Source organism: Kogia breviceps, chromosome 2 (genome assembly GCF_026419965.1).
Source record: "Kogia breviceps isolate mKogBre1 chromosome 2, mKogBre1 haplotype 1, whole genome shotgun sequence".
Lineage (NCBI taxonomy): Eukaryota > Metazoa > Chordata > Mammalia > Artiodactyla > Physeteridae > Kogia > Kogia breviceps.
In genome coordinates, this window is record NC_081311.1 from 59,560,611 (window position 1) to 59,584,740 (window position 24,130).

The window sequence follows — 24,130 nt, forward strand, 5'->3', positions numbered from 1 at the left end:
TAGTGATGGTTGCACAACTCTTTAAATATACCCCCAAAACTGAATTACACATTTTAAATGAGTAAACTGCATGTTATGTGAATTCTATCTCAATAAATCTATTAGAAAAAAAAAAGATGAAATACAGGAAGAATAAGTCAGAAACTAGTGAGCTTGGTTGCCTACAAGAGGTGGGTGGAAAAGTATGAAAGAGAGGGAAAATGGGAACACAGAAGAAGGAATGAGTGGAGAGTGACACTTCACTGAGTATGTATGTAGTCATGGTAACTTTTCATATACCATAAAAATGTTAACATTAACCAGGTTGTGGGGGGAACTCTGTGGTGTTGGATTGGAATAGGCAATATCAGTATGAACTCATATTTTAAAAATCCATGCACACAGATATAGAAATAGATATAGATAGATGTGTTTATACATTCATATATTTCCTAATCTCACCCACAGAAGTCTATAAATAAAGACAATCCAGTAGAAATGAGAACGGCCAGTGCCAATAAAAGGATCCAAGGCTTTTTAGAGAAATGGCTGATTCCATGGGTAGGGCAGGGTAAGTACAAGATGATCTTGGAACATACTGTGTCAGAACATAAGGAAATAAAGATGATAGGAGCATGTCGAAAGGGCACAAGAGCCAACTTGAAGGTACTTCCAATGGCCAAATCTAGGACTATCTGAGCAACAAATAATGACAGTAATGAATGTGCATCCATAGAATAAAATAAATCTCTGTAAGTCCATGCTGATATAAATAAGTAAATGAATCAACAAACAAATGGGGAGAAGAGTATGCTCTTTCTGATGACAGAATTCCAATTAATCAAGCACGAGGAATGAAAAAAAACAGAAAATCATTATTTGGCTGACACCACAGTAATAATTTTTACTGATCAATCAACGGATGTTAAAATTTGAGGACAAAAGTATAATGAGGGTGGGGGGAGATGAAAGACACAACCTCAAAGTGTCTCCCCACAAAATAGTTTCTTCATTTAGAAGGGAAAAACACTAATTTATAATGGAGAAACGTAAGAGGTACCACCTTCACCAAGTGATCAAAGTTATTGTCACCACCAAAGAGGCAAATTGATATAGTATGCCTCCTGATATGATGCACTGAGAAGAGCAAGATATTATTTGTGAGTTATTCTTGCCTAAAAAGGCATAACCTGAATTTTATCTTGAGGAAACATTAGTCAAACCCAAATTGAGAGACATTCTACAAAATAACTGGTCAGTACTTTTTTAAGAGTGTCAAAGTTATGAAAGACAAAGAAAAAAACTGAAAAACTATGCCAAACTGTAAGAGAATAAGAGGAATCGACTAATGACTAATGCAATGTGGCTTCCTGGATTGTATCTTAGGCCAGAAAAAAGAACATTAGTAATAATTGGCAACATATAAATAAGGCCTGTAGCTTTGTTAATAGTATTATATTAATATTAATTTCCTGGTTTTGATAATTGTACTTTGATTATATAAAATGTTAATGTTTAGGAAAGCTGGGTGAAGGATATATGGAAAATCTCTACTATTTTTACAACTTTGCTGCTGCAAAATGGGAAGTTAAAAAAAATTAAAAAATTAAGACCAATGCTGTTACAAACATCCTTGTGTGTAAATCTCTGTGTATATGCTAAATTATTCCATAGAATTAATTCCTGTAAGTAAAGTTACTGAGTCAAAGTTATGCATTTTTTTAAGGTTTGTGATATGTATTTTCAAGCTGTCTTCCAGGAAAGCTGTACAAGATTTCTCCCACCAGCAGTGGGTCACAATTATTTTTCAAATTTCTAAGATGTACCAGATGATCTCTAAGATCATTTCTAGTTCTTATTTGCATCAAAATCTTACTGATATTCCACAAACTAGTTTACATGTCCCTTTTAGAATATATCATTTCCCTGATCACTAATGTAAAGTGAATTCATGCTTGCATTATTCCTACAGCACATTTTTGGATAAAATTCACATAATTTTTTCTTATTCTGTTTTCTAGTGTATGTATCACCTGCCTTACTTAAGTACAAGCTCTGAAGTGAGGGCTGTACACCTTTGTTTCCAATATTACCCCAGCACAGTAGGTTACACATAGCAGTCTTCAATTTAGCATTGTAGTAGTTAAAACAAGTTGCAACTTGCTTTCTGCCATGACGTGTTCAGATACCATATCTGTTGACATTTTAAGTCCTGATTTCACTTGCATGAGCTCCTTCTTCATTTTGCCCTGCTTATATCTTTCCTAGTTCTTTGTAGTTCGGGCTGCACTTGCAGAGTTGGGCACCAACTCTAAGCTAATCCTAATAAGGGCAGGATACTTACCAAGAGTAGGGCATGGAATAACTTTAGACGTTCAGATGTAAGCTGTGGTGGCCCAACTGTGACCACAAAGCTTTATTCTATCTTAATAAGTTGTCTTCTGTACAAGTCAATCTTGGGAACTGGACTGACCTTCAGTCTAGATTCCCTATCCTTCGCCCTGAGTATTATCCTTCCTAACAGTCTAGTCTCCATCTTCTAAAACTAGACTCCTTTCACTCCAAGGTGTTTGCTAGGCATTTTAGTGCTTGCCGGCTCCTGGCAACCTTTCTTTTTAGAAGACCAACAGAGCTCCTTTTATATAAAAATAGACTTCTCTGAATGACACTGATTTCCTCCTGAGAAAGAGCTTTTTCCATTTTCCCACTACCACTGCTAGTGCACATAATATCTTGGTGTGTCTATACCAGAATTCCTCAGGTTGTTGTACTCCTGTGGAGACTACTTAAACTGACTTGACACCAGATTTGCTACCAAACCCTGTAACCAGGGCATCCTACCTCAACATCTGCCTCATCTGGGTTAAGTTTTTTTCAGTCCCTGTTGTCTCGGCTTTCCTGACTTTCCTATTTAACTCATCTACTATGCCTCCTTCCTTGATCATTAATCTAACTTACTGTAATCTAACTTATCACAGTTTTGGCTTGTGAATTATAGAAACAGCACAAGAGGTCAATGCCCAGAACCTTTCTGGTTGGCATGACTCATCTGGAGAAAAATTATCACCCCAATACTATCTATTTAATATTTCTATTTTCCTCTGTTAGGTAAAATTCAGAATAAATTGAAGGAAAAAGTGAGCTATGCTTTGAAACTGAATCGAGACCACCATATACACAGGAACACATGGAAAGCTGAGTTGCAAACAGATCCCAGATTAAATGTTAGTACTGTCAGTGGTGACAAATGCTTCCATGCTTTACAGATAAGCTTACAAGTGACATGCTAGGTTGGGTTCTTGCTATCACGTGTCAAAGAAACCTCATGACCTCCCTTATGATCCACTTCTTAAGTTGATACACCAATGTGCAGGTTTCAAAAAGTTTACTACAGCCAACTGTTCCATTAAGGTAAAAAACAAAAACAAACAAACAAACAAAAAACTCCCTTCCTCCCTTTTTTCCCCAAAATGGATCTCTGTACTTAGAAAACCTGCAATCAAATAAATCTGAATATAGAGATCCTTCATAGAATAGTATAAAGACAGAGATGGATAAATATGAGGTCATTTCAAAAGAAATCTTTTTTTATTACCCCTTGTGTCAAATTTTCAAAGTAGCTAGAGTCAAGGCTCTAAAAAGTTTAAATCTATACGGATTTGCTATGAGGGCTTAAGGTCTAAATGCTTCAACAGATCCCAGAAGAGCTGACTGCAAAACTACTGTTTATTTGATCATAACAAATTAGATTGTTGATCTTTCACAATAATCGTGCTACAATCTCTAGTTTATGGTAAAACCTTCTGCAAGATACAGAAAATGAAGGCCATGGTTCACTTTCTAGGACTCGTGGGCATATTAAGTACAACTAGCAGTTTAGACAGAAATATGAACCTTGCTAAGGGAACTTTACAAATTGTTCCAGGGAACTACACCTTTTGCCTAGGGCTCCACCCATTGTTCCTCATCTAACTTTCCTTAAGACCTAGATATCCTCTAGGTATATAAACAACATCTAGAGGGAGTAAGAATTTTAAAACATTTCCTTCATTAAAATCTGAGTCATAGAAGGAAATGTGCTATAGAAAATTCAATCACAAAGATTTATCGGAAAAACTTCACAGAAAATCCACTTTGAATCACAGAATATAATCACACTATACATCTTATAAATGTAGACTCTTTAGTGATGACATATTCCTACAACTCTACATTTTAGGTGACTCTACCATTCAGTTCTTAAAACCCTTACACCAGGAATATTTCCTGGAAATGGAGACATTTCTCAAATGCTAGCTGCTGCTTCCATGTGGGTTTAAAAATGGGATGAATATATTTTATCTTATTTTAAACACTATTTTGAACTTCTGTATCCAACTTCAAGTAATTATTATCAGAATTTCCATAATTTTATTAACAGCTACAGTATATCCTAATTTAGAATCAACTGCAAATTTTATTAATGGGTTACTTAAATTTTCCCCTTAATTTAAGGGAAAAAAATGCTTAATAAAAACCAGGCCAGCAGCAATTCTATTTGAAAGCACTTTAGTATAAACTTTCTCCATGACTGAATTCATTAGCCTTTTGCATTAGTCTCTGTTTATCAACTTTAAACCAAGCCAATCTTCATTAATTTTCTAAGGCGTTTTCCCTAGTGTTTTCACCATAGTTTATATACAGCTCCTTTTCTCTACAATTTTTCTAACCCTATCAAATTTGTCTCACTCTAATCTCATGGGATTGTTCATCACTAATACTTTTTAGAGGGATTACTGCAGCTTTTATTCTTTGGCATTTAATAATAATAAAAAAAAACAACTTCATCTTTAGTATGTGTTGATCCCTCTGAAACAGAACTTTATAAACAAATGTAAGTATAGTTCCTTTCTTTTATTGAATTATGATAAACTGACCACAAAATGTTTCTCGACCCAAATGATCTCTTCCTTCTTAGTATGTACTTTAAGCACTTTACTGTGCAGCACAGCATTCAAAGGCCTATTACAACTTACCATTTCATGCTCACCCACACCCCTCCCCCTTATATATGACTTTCTTTGTGATACATCATACCCTTTCCGGCTTCTTTGCCTTTTGATATTATTATTCCATTAACTTACATTCTTTTGTAATCTCAACTTGCCAAAATTGTAAGCATTCTTCAAAGCCTAATTCAAACATCACTTCCTTTGTGAAACTTTCCCCAACTTCTTCCTTCTGTTAACCTATATAAATTAGTTCATAAAAATTGTATACCACTTCTCATACTGTATTAGTGGGTTATGTCTCTCCTAGATTTTAAGAAAAGGAGTTTTTGTCTTACATAACTACAATTTTCGACATATAGAAGGCACTCAATAAAACCACACTGACTTGAATTCATTTTTACTGTTACTTTATGTTTTATCTATCGGTGTCTTGCCTCTCCAACTTGTCCTGCTTGCACTTATAGATTCTCAGGCTTAAGTTCTACATTATCTGGCATATTCTTAGCACATGATCAAAAATCTGTGAATTGGAAGAAACGTTAGAAATTAACACAGTTCAAAACGTCAACCAATGCAATAATTCATTTTACTAAATACCTTTGTTTAAATATCTATAATGACTCGCATGAGCACACAGACTGGTTTGCCCAGGATAGTCCTATTACAATTAATAGCACCCCCTTTCACTTCCAAAAGTATCTACATTTTGATGACAAGTTGTATGGTTATCATAATAATGAAAAACTGCCTATTTCCTCAAGTACTGGACAGCTGAACAGTCCTAATTATTGTACATTTTGAATTCTGAACCATGTGAATGTATTGCTTATTCAAAAAACATTTTTAAAAATTTCCCCTTTGTTATAGGTGAGTATGGGTGGAATTCTAGGACTAAAGGAAATCATTAAGAGTATAGGCTAAATTTATTATGATGAGTAAATTAAATAGATGGCTAAGTGTGAAATAATTAATTTGACAAAAAAACTAGGCCATTTTCTTGAGACTTGATTGTTTATTGAACCAGAAAAGCTCTAGACATAAGAACTTAAAATAGTTTAGTAGAAGCAAAGAAAAGCTAAATAAACGTTATGGACCAAGATTACACAAAGCGGGAAGTCCTCAGGAATGCTGGCTTCTACAGGGCTACTTTAAAAATGAATAAATCAAAAATGATGTGAGCTTCTAAAGAAGTTTAATTGGGATAAACTGTCTTTATCCTAATAAAAGGAATAAGGCAATACTTAAGTCTTCATTTAAGTAGCTTTTCATATTCAATGTGCAAACAATTTATTCCTTTTAACTAAGGAAAATTTTAGCTGTTCAATTATCTGAATCATACTTATCTGCTACACCTCCAAAGATTTTTATCTGAGCCAAAAACTTGCATGCAGTGATTCAGCCAAAATAAAATTTTGCCACCAAGTTGTAATCCTCTGAAAAATGAATTTTGGTGTCTAATTGAATTTCAGAAAAATCACTCACTGGATACAAACAATAATTATTCCGAAAAATATTTGATAATATACCTCTTAGATAAATATCCATTTGTATATTTTTAAGAGCTTTCAATTAGAGAAATTGATTATATGGAGTTTTAAAACATGATGGATACATTCTCTAAGAACCATTTAAGCTAATGTCTGTCTATCTATCTAACTATAAATGTGTAGGTAAACACAGCTATCATCTAGATATACATTCACATATACAAAATGAATTTATAAGATATGTATACCCACCTCTTCATCATAATGTTTTCCAGCTCTTAAGAGATTCTACTTAAAGAGAAGTCTTAGAATTTGAGATTATTTGGAAGTTCTAAAAACACAGTTTACCAAGTATGGGCTAGATCATACATGGATGCTTTCTTTGATCAAGGGGCACCTGGATGTATTCCTACAAGAAGATTTATCCTACTAAAGTCTATTGGTATTGATCTTATGGTTAAATGTGTAATGGGGAAGTAGACAGTGATCCTTTAAATATACATTCTGAGGTACACTGTGAGCCAGGGGTTTTCCAATCTTGATGCTATTTATATTTTGGGTCAGATGATTCTTTGTTGTGAGTGACTGTCCTGTGCATTATAGGATGTGTAGTGGCATCTCTGCCTCTATCTATTAGATGCTAGTGGAATTCCCCCACCCTCCACCACCTATCCCATTGTGACAACCAAAAGTGAGGAGAAAATCTGTTCCTAGTTTAGAACCACTGCTGTAAACAAATGAGGCAGCATGGTATAGAACAGATTAGACTAGATTGAGATTCAAGAGGCTGGATTCTAATCCAGCTGTTTTTGTCTCTACCTAATCCGGCAGTTCTCAAAGTGGATTATGGAGGGTGGTATTGCTAAATCAGCTAACAACCTTATATAACAAATAGCTAAGCCCACTTAACTTTCCAGAACCACATATTTTGCTATTTTATAATAAAAAATATTGACTTTAACTTAGGCTCTAATGCTACTGCTTGTAATAAACCAACTCCTACACCATAAACAGCTAGAAAAGTTGCAAAAATTAAAAAAAAAAATTAAAACAATAAATAAAGCCAAGACTTGATGGGACAAGATCTCTGAGAAAAGAGAACCTTAATGACCTAGGCTAATGTGCTAATAGTTGACCTGCAAATTCTTGGTGCTGGGTGAGAGGTTGAGAAACTAGGCGATTGGCTCTTGCTAAGAGGCAGCAAAGCCAACAGAGCTTTTGGCAGTCTCCAGGGCTGGTGAGACAAAAACTGGAGTTTCAGGCTGCCAAGGCAATCAGAATTGATGTGGCGTGATCCTGAAGGGAAACACAGTGGAGTAAGCCTTATACTCAGGGGTTTTCTCCTTTGAGGTGTTTGCCAAATTTGTAAGGCAGCAGGACAAAAGGCCAAGATACTAAGCAGAAGAACTCTAAAAGGCAGAGTAATTTTTTGGCAGTTATATGGTGCAAAAGAGAACCTATCAATGAGTAGGGACCCTAATAAATACGCCAGGATTTCAGGTGAGATTTCAGGAGACAGCATTTCAGGAGTGGGAAAAAAAACAGAAGTAGATCGAACCTTATAAAACCTGCAACAAAACCCTGAGCTAGTTCAGTTTTTGATCTAGCTTTACTCTAGTTGCCTTCTACAGGAAAACAGTATCACCAACAGAAATGCTATAATTTATTAGGAACAAAAGAAACAGACCAACAGATGACCAAGACATTACAGTTTTTGGACATGCAATTTACTATTACAGTGATTAATATGTTTGAAAAATTAATGAGAAGGTAGAGGATTACACTGTAAAACTGGGATCAATAAAAAAGAATCAAATAATTTAGAAAAAGAAGAATGTGATTACTGAAATAAGGAACTCAACAGATGGGACAAAGCAAAAAAGAGAGGATTAGTGAACTAAATGCTAGGTCACTGCAAAACACACAAGCTGAAGCTTGAGGCGGGGGAAAAAGGATAAAAAATACAAAAAAGGCATAAAAGATATATGGGACAAAATAAAAAAGGCCTAAGATATGTGTAATTGGTCTCCAATTAGAAAATCAAGGATGCAGTATCTAAAGAGGTAATTACTGAGAATTTTCCAAAACTGTTAAGAGTCATCAACCATAGATTCAAGGAACACTAAAACCCCCAGCAGGATAAATACAAGGAACACCAAAACCAAATACAAAGTTAAAGTCAAAGAGAAATTCCAAAAAGCAGTCAGAGAAAATGTAAATATTATATAAATATCTTATTCAAAGAATAAGACTAAAATATTATAAAGATGTCAATTCGCTCCAATTGAAATGCAGATTCAATATAATCTCAATAAAAATTCTATTAAGGATTTGAAAAATAAAAAAACTCTGGGGGTGGTGACAACAAGTTGATTCTGGAATTTACCTAGAAATGCAAAGGGCCAAGAAGAACCAGGACAATCCTGAAGAACAAAATTAGCAAGCTGACATTACCAGATAAAAAGGCTGATTATAAACTAAGAAACTGACAGTGTAAACTGGTAGAAGAATAAAGAGAACAATGGAATAAAGTCTCGAAAAAGGGACACAGATATAAGGTCAATTGAAATGTGACAAAGGTACCAATTCAGTGCAGTTAGGAAAAGGATGTTCCTTTTAATAAATGATGATGGGTCAACTGGTTACTCATATGCACAAAATAAATGAATCATGCCCTCTAGCCCACATCATATATAAAAACTGATTCTAATTCTAGATGGACTGTGGATCTATATAAAAAAAATAAAAAATAAAAATTATAGGAAAAGAGAATAGGAAATTATCTTCATGAGCTTGGCATATGCAAAGATTTTCTTCAAAGAACATGAAAAGTTATTATCCACAGGAGAAAACACTATAAATTGGACTATATTAAAATTAAAGGCTTTTGTAACAAGACTTGCATGCTGACTGTAAGAAGAATTATAATCAATAAGATAATCTAATACGAGAAAAAGACTTCAGGGCTCCCTGGTGGCGCAGTGGTTAAGAATCCACCTGCCAGTGCAGGGGAAACGGGTTTGAGCCCTGCTCTGGGAAGATCCCACATGCCCAACTAAGCCCCTGCGCCACAACTACCGAGTCTGCGCCCTAGAGCCCGCGAGCCACAACTACTGAAGCCCATGTGCCTAGAGCCCGTGCTTGGCAACAACAAAAGCCACCGCAATGAGAAGTCTGCACACGGCAAGGAAGAGTAGCCCCAGCTCACTGCAACTAGAGAAAGCCCGCGTACAGCAATGAAGACCCAACGCAGCCAAAAAAAAAAAAAAAGACTTCAACAGGAACTTCACAAAAGAAGATATACAAATGTTAAGAAGCAGGTGAGGTGTCCCACCTCATTACAGTAGGAAAATTCCAGTTAAAAGCACAATGAGATACTAGTACATACTCACCAGAATGACAAAACTAAAAAGGTGGATAGCAGCAAACGGTGGTGAAGATGTGGGGGGAAAAAGCCATTCTATATGCTGCTGGTGGGCGTATAAACTGGTACCATCACTTTGGAAAACTGGAACTGAAAAACGGAACCCTTCTGAATTATAACTATGGTGGTGGTTACATAAACGTATGCATTTGTCAAAACACAGAGAACCTGAAACCATAAAGAGTGAATTTTTACTTATTAAAAAACCCAACACAGATATGAAAGGAAACCAAAATGGAATACAAACTCTAACAAATGAATATAACTGCATTACAAATATATAATGTAACCACAATGAAGAGGATAGAATAAAAGAACTAACAAAGTTACTTTTGGATAACAGTATTTTGACTAGATACTGTAGGGCCAAAGACAAAAAGGACTATAATCTAACACTGTACGTTAAGGAAATATGTTTCATACAAGGGTATGAGTAAGCAATTCAAAACTACTTTAAGACAGAACAAATAGTAAATGCATCTTATATATAATGAGAACCAGAACTTTCAATGTCAGAGGAAGTTATAAATAAGGAAAGGGAGAAGGCTAGAATGAACTCTCTTGTTGGACTGGAATCAAAGGTATCAGTTTGAACTCATGGAATTTAAATATATAAATGGACAGATAGATATAGGAATAAATATAGATGGGCATAGATTCATGGGTTGTTATACATACATATATTGCCAATCTATTTGTAAGAGTGCCTAGAAGCAATGATTCTCAAGTAGCAATGAACATATCTATCACCCAGATCTGGGTTTCTAAATACCATTTGCTAATAAAAGGAACCAAGGTTATTTGAAGAAGTAGTCCATTCTTGGACCGAGGTAGGTAAATACAAGAGCCAAGAGCATCTTATGTTGTCAAAAGTAAGGTAGTACTTAAAAAAGTATGGGGACAGAGCAAGATAAAAAGTCTATATACTGGGTGATTCTATTTTTAAAAGAAGCACAACAAATTGTCAGCAGCAGAAGCCAAAATAATAAGTACATTTGGTGGGGGTAATGATTAGGAGAGGAGCATAAGAGGTGGCTTCTAAAGTGCTAGAAGTGTTCTATTACTTGATCTGGTGGTAGTTGGCACAGGTGTGTTGACATAGTGAAAGTCTGTACCAATTTTGTATCCATACTATATTTAAAAATAAACCATAGAAAATGTTCTATATTTTTATTATGGTGGTTACACATTATTTGGTAAAATATATCTGCATTTTACTATATGTAATCTATACCTCAATAAATCTGAATAAGGGTCTTCCAAAAATAAATGCTATAATAAGGCTAACATTTGCCTAGTGTAGGCTGTCTCCCATTTTGCTTTCTAGCTTTGATAGAAAGGTGGGAGTTGAAAGAAGTCTCATTTCTTGACAGGCCTGAGATCACTAAACCACACATACCATGCCCCAAAGATATTACTTTGTCAGGAATGTGACAGTTCCACATATGTCAATCTAAATTATGTTCGACCTCTTGGCTAATTAAAGGACTTTGTCTTTTATGGTTACAAAAATCTAAAAATGGAACATGAGTTAATAACTTACTTGTTTATATTCATAGTTAAGAAATAGATACATATTCTGTAAAATCTCATCTGGTAAGAACTTTTTTCTGTGAATGCCATACATAGACACTCTGAAAGAACGCTACTTAATTTGTTCCATCCACGCCATTACCAACCTATGCCAACAAGAACATGATTTAAAATTGGTTTGGCTGCAGTAGAGATAACATTTTCAAAGTGATTTATAATAATATTTGGTAGCAGTAGGAGTTGTGATGATGTGCTGACATTATTCTTCCAGCTGCTGAGATTGTTTTCCTTCAGAGTTTGCATTTTCTTTTGCACACCTTCTGTGCCTTATGCCTACCAGAATTGCAAATCACACTGATCTTTTCTTAGAGAGTAATGGACAGCACTGAGTGTTTTCAAAGAACATGAAAACTTAACTAGCAAATGGGGTGACAAGTTTAAGGACTCAAGAACATGAAGGCAAGAAACTTCAATAACCCCATTTACCCATAATGAAATGACAAAGGACACTACAATGTGACTATCTTAAATTACAAGCATGCCAGGGCAGGAAACAATTTAAAGTAGTATGTAGATTGCTTGTTATTGTGGATGGGTCCTTCTTACTTTGTGATTTATTGAGAAAGAGAAGCATTCAACAAGGCCTGACTTATTGAAGTACTAGATGCTTAGCTGCTAAAAGGTTTTGTTTCCATTATCCCATAGGATCATAGAACTTGCAGCAACATTATTAAATCACCTAATCCAATGGTTCTCAACGTGAGAGATGGAGGATAGACAGCATTTTTATATCACCTAAGGGAGCTTTTTCAACAAATACACAATCCCACACTCCCCTTCTCTCAGACTCTATCACCCCCATTCTTATACATCTTCTTGAGGATGTATATTCTAACTCCTCACAGGGATGTATCAGGTTGAGGGGAAGGTGTCTTTATGAAGGGAGGGCTCTATTTACCAAAAGCCCATTAGGTGATTCTAATATAACAGCACCAGTCTTCCAGGTGAAAACCTCTGACCTAGTCTGTTTTTTCTGTCTGGGCAAAATTACAATTCAAACAGCCCAGAAAACATTCTGAAAGTATTCAGAAAAGTCTACAGTTTATTCTTCAGTGGACCTATTTTATTGTCTCATAACAGCCACTGTGTAAAAAGCATTATTTTCAATTTAGAACAAAAGTCCTATTGCTTCCTCCAATTTTTAGCGATAAATTTAGTATGGAAACTTGGAGAAATTTAAACTTCCTATAAGGACATATATATGTATATATATTTATACATGTGCATGTAGAAAATCTTTATTTTTTTCACTACAGTCCTTATCATAGTAAGATGTTAATATATGAAGACCTTATTAGCAGCTGCTTTCCAGTAGGTAATCTGTAGTATTAGTTTTTCTCAAGTTTATAGACACAGAAACAATTTCCCTAACCTGACTCCCATTCCTCTAACAGGTTCATTCAACATTAAAAGGATCAAAATGGATAGAATCATCTTTTCCTTCCTGCCCTTCATCCCTAGTCTCTTACTCATTACTTTCCAGTCCCCCTCAGGGCCCCTCACCCACAAAAAACTTGGAACTCAATTATCCTGTAAGCAAAGAAGCAATGATGTGACAAAACCTTTGGGCTGGTATGTGACAAAACCTCTGGGCTGTAAGGATAGAGGATGGATACCCAAATGAAATAGAGGTGACCAAAAAAATAGGGTAAGTGGAAAAGGCTTTAGATTCACAAGCAATTTATAGGAGAGGAATTCAAAGAATTACATTTATAAAATAAGAGAAAGTAGTTTACAGACTCTGTGTCTCAAAAGGAGAAAGGTCTCTAGAATTAAATACCAAGGAAACTAATTTTGTTACATTACCGCTAAATGTCACAAACTTAGCAGTGATCATTTAAAAGTACTCTACCGTGTGAGGTTTAAGGAACTAAAACACTAACTCCTAATTAGTGTTTTAATAAGTGTTCTAGCACTGCCTTGTGCTGTTCTGGAATGTCACTTATGGTAAATTAAGGGACACATTCCTTCCCCATCTTCCATTAGTATTTTATGCTAGGAGGTGGGAAAAAGCTGATCCATATTCAAGAGGAAAGGAGGAAAAACAATAACAAATTGGCATCTCTTCTGTGAATTGCCCCACAGGCCAAGCATTTTTATGTTCTTAATCATTATTAAATGACTTAACATGACACCCAGAATCTGGCGAATGATTGCATCCTGACATGAGAACGAATTACAAATGAAATGAAAGATCAAGCCGTATTAGAGGATTGCCTCTGGGAAATGAAAATCTTTAATTCTCTTTTATTATTGACATTTATTTGGCTGCCATGAATAACAACATAGCAAAGAGATTCAGCTATGCTTGTGCATTGAATAGCTTATCCCAGGGCTCAAAACTGCATTAACATTTATCATGTTTGCTTTTGTAGCTGACACCGCTGAACAGATTCTCTATCCATCTTGTATTTATCATGCATTGCAGATATAGTGCATCCTCTAATTTAAGTTCATTTTCATATAGTAGGAACAGCAAAGATTAGCCAGCGTCTTTCCTCAAATAAATTCCTGCTGGTAAGCATCCCTAAGAATGGTTTAATAGATTTAATAAAGAACAAAATGAGTTGACAAGGAAATTCAGTCACAGGAAGGGAAAGCTAATTTTAAAGGTTTCAATTTTGGGAAAATTGTGCAAATTCACAACGAGGAAGACACTTGTACAATATGTAGATCTGGAATATATAAAGCCTTAAAATAAATGTCTCCATAAAGAGCAACAAATTGCATTTTATGAATCTGAAGGCAGTGTAACAGTTCCTATAAGAAATCTGCATGTTTTTCACTTTTCCAAACAGTGTTTATTGCTAAGACAGGAACAGGCCACATACTATAGGAAGACAGCAATCCAGATAGTTATTATCAATGAAGGGATATCTTTTCATGACTTATTTCTTTTCTTTCTTGTACAAATTAACAACATGGTTTTTCCTGTCACAACAATTAAAGATTATATACTACCTGGTGCCTTTGCTCACATGATCCTCTTTGACTGGACTGCCCTCCTTTCTTTAAATCCTTCCTAAAATGCAAGGCTTAGCAAGGATATCAATGTGTCTTGGGAAAAACCACTTAATATCTCTGAATTTTGTCTGAAAAATTATTATTTTTTCTTTCTGTTTCATATACTTTTAATTTTGGAGAATTTTAAACATATATAAAAGTGGAAGTAATAGCATAATGACCATCCCCCATATATCTATCCATCACATGGCTTCCACAATTATTTACTCATGACAAATCTCATTTCATCTATAACCCCACTTCACTATTTACCACTCATTGAATTATTTTGAAACATATTTTTTGAAGTAAATTTCTCAATATTGCTTTTGACAATTCTAAAATAAGAAAGTTGAAATAAATTAACTGTAGGGTTCCTTCTCCACACAATTTGACAATAATTTCTTTTTTCACCCGTTTCAGGCTTATATATTTATTTACTTCAATAAAAAATTTACTCCATATTCACTATAACTTCTTTCTTCAACCTTTACTGATCTTCTTTGAGTCAATACAACCCATATACTCTGTACCAATAATTAAGAAATATAATCATACTTTGTCATTCATACTTTGATGTGTACCAATTTTATGTTCCAGTTAGATATTTAAGGCTATCTTAAATTTCAGTGTTCAGCAGAGGACTGAACAAACATAAAGGTAATAATTGCTACTGTTTATAATAATTATAAATTAACTGGTATTAATCCTAAGGGTTCGGAGAGTATTTAAAGGTTTGTATTTTGGCTTTAATAGTAGGCAGCACCATATTGACAATATTACCCATTTTAATCAATAAATGTTTACTAGATGAAATTCCTATTCTATTTATTTATTTTTAAAATTATTTATATATATACATATATTTATTTATTTTGGCTGCACTGGGTCTTAGTTGAGGTACATGGGACCTTCACTGCAGCATGCAGGATCTTTTTTTTTAGTTGCGGCACGTGAACTCTTAGTTGCAGCATGCATGCGTGATCTAGTTCCCTGAACAGGGATCGAACCTGGGCCCCCTGCGTTGGGAACACGGAGTCTTACCCACTGGACCACCAGGGAAGTTCCCTCTATTCTATTTATGTGAGAGCTATAAAATAGATGTCTGAGTAAAAAGAGAAGTGAGGTTTTTTTCTTGAAGTTTAAAACGAAGGAAGTAACTTATTTCTGAATTCTATTTGCTCATAATCAGATAAATTTATTTTATTCAAGCACAGGTATTTGGTAAGTAAAATGTCTTTTTTTTTTTTCAGGAAAGACATTTCCAGACTGACTATATCTCCAAAATATCAAAGTAAATAAACTAAATCAATGTGGATTTACTCAACTGAATTTTAATAAATTAAGTTCTTGAAAATGAAATCTTTTCTACTGAGAGAAGATAGGTGTATTTATTAAAAAAAAACAATAAAAGGTATATTTTCACAGAAATAGAACACACAGTCCTAAAATTTGTAGGGAACCACAAAATACCCCGAATAGCCAAAGCAATCTTGAGAAACAGAACAGAACAAGGCTGGAGGCATCACACTTCCTGATTTCAAACAATATTACAAAGATAGAGTAGTCAAAACAGAATAGTACTGCAGCATAAAAACAAACACATACATCAATGGAACAGAACAGAGAGCCCAGAAATAAACCCACACACGTATGGTCAATTAATTTATGACAAAAGAGCCAGGAGTATACAATGGGGAAAGGATAGTCTCTTCAATAGATGGCGCTGGAAAAGCCAGACAGCCATATGCAAAAGAATGAAACTGAACCACTATCTTACAACATACATAAGCATCACCTCAAAATGGATGAAAGACTTGAAGGTAAGACTTGAAACCAAAAAACCAAAAAAGGGGATAAGTCCTTGACATTGATCAATGATGATTTTTTTGGATTGCACACCAAAAGCAAACGCCAAAAAAGCAATAACAAACAGGTGGGAGTTCAAACTAAAAAACTTCTGTACAGAAAAGGAAACCATCAATAAAATGAAAAGGCAACCTATGGAATGGGAGAAAATATTTCCAAGTCACATACCTGGTAAGGGGTAAACATCCAAAATATATAAAGAACTCATACAACTCAATAGCAAAAAAACAAATAATCCAGTTAAAAAATGGGTAAAGGATCTGAATAGACATTTTTTCAAAAGAGGACAACAGATGGCCAACAGGTACATGAAAAAGTGTTGACCATAACTAATCATCAGGAAAATATAAATCAAAACCACATTGAGGTATCACCTCATACCTGTTAGAATGGCTGTCATCATAAAGACAGGAAATAAATGTTGGCAAGGACATGGATAAAAGGGTACCCTTGTGCACTGTTGGTGGGAATGTAAATTGGTGCAGCTGCTATGAAAAACAGTATGGAGACTCCTCAAAAAATTATAAGTAAACTACCATATGATACAGCAATTCTACTTCTGAGCAATTAGCCAAAGGAAACAAAAACACTAACCCAAAGAGATATCTGCACCCCTATGTTCGTTGCAGTATTATTTATAATAGCCAAGACATGGAAACAACCTAAGTGTCCACTGATAGACACTCAGGATGGACAGACTTCAGAATGGATAAAGAAAATGTGGTACACACACACACACACATGCTGAAATATTATTCAGCCATAAAAAAGGAAATGCTGCCATTTGAAACAATATGGATGAACATTAAGGGCACTATGCTAAGCAAAATAAGTCAGACATGGAAAGACAAATACTGTATGATATCACTTATATGAAGAATTAAAAAAAAAAAAACCAACAAAACCCAAAGTCATAGATACAGAGAACAGACTGGTGGATGCCAGAGGTGGGAACGGGGGTGGAGGTGAGATGGGGTGAAAGGCATGAAGGTGGTTAAAAAAAAAAAAAAAAAAAAAAGAGAAAGAAAGAAAAAGTACATTGCTTTGAATAAATTATAATATAAAAAATATAGAATTTTGTTAGAATGATTAATCTCCATAATACTGGGTTTCTCCCACAGCTTCCACATGTACCTGTAGCCAGTATGGTGTCATCTCTCCCTTGGGTGAAAATCACGATTCGCTGCCTCTCTGAGTTCACCTTTGGAAGAGCCTGTGTCTTTTTGGCTATTTCTTTAATGTCTTCAGTCTATTAATAGAAAGGAGGAAAAACATTCTCATAACCAATACAATAGACTAAAATTTTATTAGTAGATTAAGGATTTATCTTCTCATGTTCAAAAGAAGAGAGACCTGAAGATGTATTAAGAGTTATTATTTAAAAATTTTAACCACATACAGAATAGAATAGTATAACAATCTTCAAGGAACCCACCATCAAGATGCAACAATTTTAAATTTATGATGACACTTATTTCATCTATATACCTTTAACCACCTGCCTTTCATATTATTCTGAAGCAAATCTCAGATACTAATGTCACATGTAAATGCTTTAGTATGTATTTCTGAAAGGTAATGACTCAAACATAACCATGTAACTTATCATATTTAAAAAAATTAACATTTCTTTGATATCAACAAAAACACAGTTTTCAAATTTCCAATTAATGAGATTGTAAAAAGAGTAATATTAAATTATTTTAGAGGTTTACAGAGCATAATTATGCTGATTCTGGAAATAGTGCAGTAACTATAATGACAAATTTTTCAAAGAACTAAAATAAGAGAAAGAACTACTTTTTTTTTTAAAGATAAAGTTTTAAAAATTACAAATTAATTCTAGAAACCCTCATGGTATTTTGCATATCACACAGGCTGCGAAGTTTTACATCATAAATGTCTGTCTTGAAATCTAACTCTTGAGCTATGGGTTAGATTTTTAGAATCATGTTTTCAACAATTTTAGATAACTTAAAAACCCATGTCTGAATTCAGTGGGCCTCTAAAATTGCCCATGGTTTGGGGTTTGTTGGTAGTTTACTCTATCACTGTGTAAAGTTTCAAACAGTTATGGAGAGAGAAACACATACCAGAGGGGAAATATATCTAAGAAAATAATTTAATTAGGATACAGGACAGAATAATTTAGGTAAGTAACGCAGACAAGTCACATTGGTTACAGACAACATCAGAAACCATGATGTTTTTATTTTTATTTATTTATTTATTTTTTGTGGTACGCGGGCCTCTCACTGTTGTGGCCTCTCCCGCCGCGGAGCACAGGCTCCGGACGCGCAGGCCCAGCGGCCACGGCTCACGGGCCCAGCCGCTCCGTGGCACACGGGATCCTTCCAGACCGGGGCACGAACCCGCGTCCCCAGCATCGGCAGGCGGACTCGCAACCACTGCGTCACCAGGGAAGCCGAACCATGATGTTTTTAAAAGTATGATGGTCATCAGTGAAATATTTGTATGTTGTTTATTCACAAAATACTTAAGAAATTCTGCATGATATATGAACCTAAGCTTCTCCTATACCTAACATCATGATTCCAGAGGACTGTTGTTTATGAAAAGAATAGCCATTTGTGATTGGACAATGCTTCTGACCTTTCAAACATGCTGACTATTCCACTTCTGGTTGCTTATTTTAGAAGAGAACTAAGCCTGAACTCTGATAACATGAGAAGAAATTCCCTCAGTTTGAGGGGAAAGACTATTATAAATGACTGGCAACAGTTGAAAGGACCCCTCAAAATGCCAATGTCTTTTTTCTGTTTGTTTGTTTTTAAAATTTTTACTGGAGTATAGTTGAGTTACAATGTTGTGTTAGTTTCAGGTGTACAGCAAAGTCAATCAGTTATATATACATACATATAACCTTTTAAAAATTCTTTTCCCATGTAGGTCATTACAGAGTATTGGGTAGAGTTCCCTGTGCTATACAATGGGTCCTTATTATTAGTTATTTCCAATGTCTTATAATAATAATGTCTTCACTCTCTCAAATAAATGTATACATTAAAAAAATTACATATATTCTCTCAGTCTCCTTATCAAACACATATTTTACTGCTGTAGGGTTTTTGCTTATGATTGAGTACAGTTCATCTTGAGTAAAGGTAAGAGGCAAACTCCAGAAAGTTTCAGTTTACCATCTTGGGAGCGGAATCTTATGCATGTACTGGATGTTTTTTAAGTAGATGTCCTTCTTTAAGGTGGTATAAGGAATAAATTAAGAGTGAGATTCGGTTGTCTTATACCAACCCTCTGAGAAGATACATTTTTTGTGGTAGTTTTGGTATCCTAATCAAAGAAATATTTTTTTTATGTCTCAGGTTAAATTTCATAAAAATGACAATTCAAGATGGAAACAAACTTTTCAAATACAAAAGATAAATCTTTACAGAAAGGTTAAGCTATATTTTCTATTGGTATTTGTATCGATACCCACAGTTCATACAAAACCCCTTTGTCCCTCTTGGATCACTGTCAGTGTGCAGCGAATCTATATTTCTCACTATGCTTTGAGGAGTCATTGCTTTGCCCTCAACAGCTGATTCCCATCTAGTATAAAAACTTTTCTTAAAATCTCAATTTTGTCTTCCCAACAATATATATATTTCGAGTTCTGTAGCATCTCCTCCCCTATCCCCTGGTAGCTTCTTCTCCTATATACTTGGGTTAACATATATTAACAGAATGATGAAATTACAAGGAAGTATGACACAGCTGGATTTACTATTCGTGTGACCTCAAGGAGGTAAATAAACCTGTCAAGCAGGTAAATAAACCTCCCTACAAAACTAAGACAATAATATTTGTGTTAAAAGATGTTGGGAGTGAAGTATGCTAAAATCAGAGGGCAAAAGTCTGAAGAGAATCAGGATATTTGCATAGCCTCATAGTATCTCCCCCTAAGATACTTATTCATTACAAAAGGGAAAACAGAAATGTTACAGTGGAGAAAGTTGACAGACATCCCTTCACCACAGTGATCAAATTTAGCGATGCTAAAATTAGTGGGTAAAATAGGATATTTGCTCAGTCTCAAAATATTGCCCCCAAGATATTTATTAACTACAGTGTGAAAACAGTAACTTCACAGAGGATAAGTACCACCTTAACCCAGTGATCAAAGTTAACTTGGCCAATAGCAAGACACTGGGCTATCATGTACATCCCTGATGTGATGCACTGAGAAGGGTGATCTCTGTGGTATTTCTGCCAAAAATGCATGACCTCAATTTAATTATGAGAAAACATCAGACAAACCTAAGTTGAGGGACATTCTACAAAATGACTGACAGGTACTCTTCAAAAGTATCAAGTTCATGAACAAGGAACAAGTGAGAAACTGCCTGATAGGAAAAGACTAAGACGATATGACAAATAAATGCAACCTGTAACCCTGGATTAGATTGTGGAACAGAAAAAGGAAATTAGAGGAAAAACTGGTAAAATCAGAATAAATTCTGTAGTTCAGTTACTGACACCGTACAAATGTTAATTTCCTGACTTTGATTATTACATCCTGGTTATGTAAGATGTTAACAGGGGAAGCTGAGTAAAGGTATCTGGAAATTCTCTGTACTATTTTTGTAAATGTTCTAAATCTAAAATTGTTTCAAAATAAAAAGTTAAAAATGGTTTTTTGGGGCTTCCCTGGTGGCGCAGTGGTTGAGAATCCACCTGCCGATGCAGGGGACACGCGTTCGTGCCCCGGTCCGGGAAGATCCCACATGCCGCAGAGCGGCTGGGCCCATGAGCCATGGCCGCTGAGCCTGCGCATCCGGAGTCTGTGCTCCGCAACGGGAGAGGCCACAACGGTGAGAGGCCCGCATACCACCAAAAAAAAAAAAGGTTTTTTGTGAGGATGAAAGAAGGTAAGTGAAAAAGCTTAATGCAATATTTAGCATATGCCAAGTCCTCAATCAATATTAATTTATTTCCTCTATTTACTGTCATTTTAATACTTTCCAAAATTGTCAAATCCTAAGTTGCCTCAAAATCTCTAGAAAGGGCCTCAAGAGTTTTGAGTACCTTGAATTTAATTATGGTATCTAATAAGGGAGGACAAAGAAAAAAGGAAGGAGAAGTAGAAGAAAGCTCACACTATTTAGCTATGAGCCATGTATAAATAGCTATGAGCACTCTGAAGTACTCATTAAATCTTAACCACTCTAGGCAGTAGGTATTATTACTATACCCCTGTTTCACAGATGTAGAAACCAAGAGCCATGTATGTAGCTCTAAAGTACTCATTAAATCTTAACCACTCTAGGCAATAGGCACTATTACTATATCCCCATTTTATAGATGAGGAAATTGAGTCACAGAGAGGTTAAGTAACTTCCTAAGGTCATAAGCATACTAAGAGGTGGAGTCAGGACTAGCACCCACAAAGTCTAACTCCAGGGATTATACTCTTCCATGTTATCCACAGATTACACTGCTTCTATGAATTCTGGCAATTCTTCTGTTGTTGTAACCAAAAAACTAGAGCATGTTTATCCTAAATCATTTTATGCCACATTTACAAGTCATTGCTGATCTTGCATTTAAATATGATTTTTTTTCTTAATTATTCTGGCTTGTGTTTTACCGTAGTGAATTTCATTTTCTGAATTTCCAGATATTTCTCATTTTCCAAGGTCATTGGAAATCTAATTTCCTCCTCCAGTACGTTAGAATGTGAGAAAGAAAGAAGTGTAGTTTATATAGTAAAGAGTATCAGACTCAGAGAGCTGAGCTTTGATTCTGGCTCTATTGTCTGTTAGCTACATGACCTTGAACAAGTCATGCAGCTTATTTTTTCTGTTCAACTGATATGGCAATACATGCCCTACCTACCCGAGCCACCAGGTTTGTATGAATAGTAAATGTATCGATGATATGTTAGAAAAGGTTTTATAAACTGTGAATCATTTCATAAATGTTAAATTATGCTTTTATTGTCATTGGTGATCACACACCTTAAATTTAGCATTGTTTTCAAAATTAAAGAATATATTCTTGGGACTTCCCTGGTGGCGCAGTGGTTAAGAATCTGCCTGCCAATGCAGGGGACACGGGTTCGAGCCCTGGTCTGGGAAGATCCCACATGTCGCGGAGCTACTAAGCCCATGCGCCACAATTACTGAGCCTGCGCTCTAGAGCCCACGAGCCACAACTACTGAAGCCCTCGCGCCTAGAGCCCATGCTCTGCAACAAGAGAAGCCACCACAATGAGAAGCCCGCATACCACAACGAAGAGTAACCCCTGCTTGCTGCAACTAGACAAAGCCTGCGCACGGCAACAAAGACACAACAGAGCCAAAACTGAAAAAAAAAAAAAAAAAACAAACCCCAAAACAGAATATATTCTCTTCATTCCATTTTTAACAAGCTGATGATACAAATGTTAAACAATACTGTCACAATCTACCTACTCTTATAGAATACCAATTGTGGTGTCTGCATACATTGCCTCTCTTAACCACAGCATATTCTGCTTTGTTTCCGAAATAGGAACTCCTATAATAATTCTGGGGTTCATATGATGTGTCAGCCTCTGTCCTGCCTCATACTACCTCCTCCTCACTCACTCCGTTCCAGTCACATTGGCTTCCTGTCAGCTCCTGGAGTACACAGTACATTATGCTCTTTCGTGTCTGTGGGCCTGTGTACTCTTGTTCCCGCTGTTTGAAATTTGTTTCCCTATTGTTTGTTTGTTTTGCTTTTTTCTGCCATAGCTAGATATTTGTATTTTTCAAGTTTTCAAAGTGTTAGGCAGAAAGTTAGTGCTCAGCAAATATTTGTTGAATGAGTAAGTGATTAAATGAAGAGAATTTGAAGACTATCGTATCTCTTTCTGTTAATCTAGTGTTTTAAAACTGTTGTCATTTGGGACTCAATCACCTAGGGAAGCAGCATTGTACTCTCTTAGCCACCATGACCTGACTTAGTGTCTTATTTCCAGAAATTCTTGGTGATCATTCACTGCATTCTTTGTATTTGTAAGGAACACAGGAACCTTAGAAAAACCTTGGAGAATTCTTTGGGAATCAATACTTCCTGAAACTCTCTGGACTTGCTATCCAGTGCTGATCAGTGGAACTTTCTGTGATGATGTATATGTTTATATCTGCTCTGTCCAATATGGTACCCTATCGATGCATGCATGCACTTCAAATGTGCCAAGAGACTGAGGAACTGAATTTTAATTTTTTTTTTTTTTTTTTTTTTTTTGCAGTACACAGGCCTCTCACTGTTGTGGCCTCTCCCATTGCGGAGCACAGGCTCGGGACACGCAGGCTCAGCGGCCATGGCTCATGGGCCCAGCCTCTCCGCGTCATGTGGGATCCTCCCAGACCGGGGCACGAACCTGTGTCCCCTGCATTGGCAGGCGGACTCCCAACCACTGCGCCACCAGGGAAGACCTTAAATTTTATTTAATTTTAATTTAAACAGCCACACGTGGCTAGTAGGTGCGTATTGGATAGCACAATTCAATACTTCCCTCTCTCAGTGGTATAAGATGATAGAGTTGTCATTGGTCAGAGAAAGATTACAAGCCTGGAAGCCTCTGGGTAGAGTCATGGGCTGTTGGGAAAGTAGGAAAATGTTAAAAGATTGCTTTATTTCCTCTATGGTTAGAAGTATTGTATTTTAGAGATCTAAAATAAGAAAATTAAAATTTGTTGCCTGGAGTAAAACTGAATAACTGATCCAATAGAAAAGGTATGAGTTCTCCTCATCATTTAGTATATATTCTATTTCACTGAGAATGAAACATAAAA

At 35.6% G+C, this 24,130-nt stretch overlaps 1 protein-coding gene across 6 annotated transcripts in view; it reads right to left on the reverse strand.

Annotated features, from left to right (window-relative positions):
• ADK (adenosine kinase) overlaps positions 1-24,130 on the reverse strand; it is a 499,563-nt gene that overhangs the window by 61,097 nt on the left and 414,336 nt on the right. For all 6 annotated transcript variants that reach the window (XM_059053172.2, XM_067025331.1, XM_059053175.2 and 3 more), the window contains exon 9: positions 17,481-17,595. In XM_059053172.2, the coding sequence (XP_058909155.1) occupies positions 17,481-17,595 (115 nt within the window). The remainder of the gene's footprint in view (positions 1-17,480; positions 17,596-24,130) is intronic.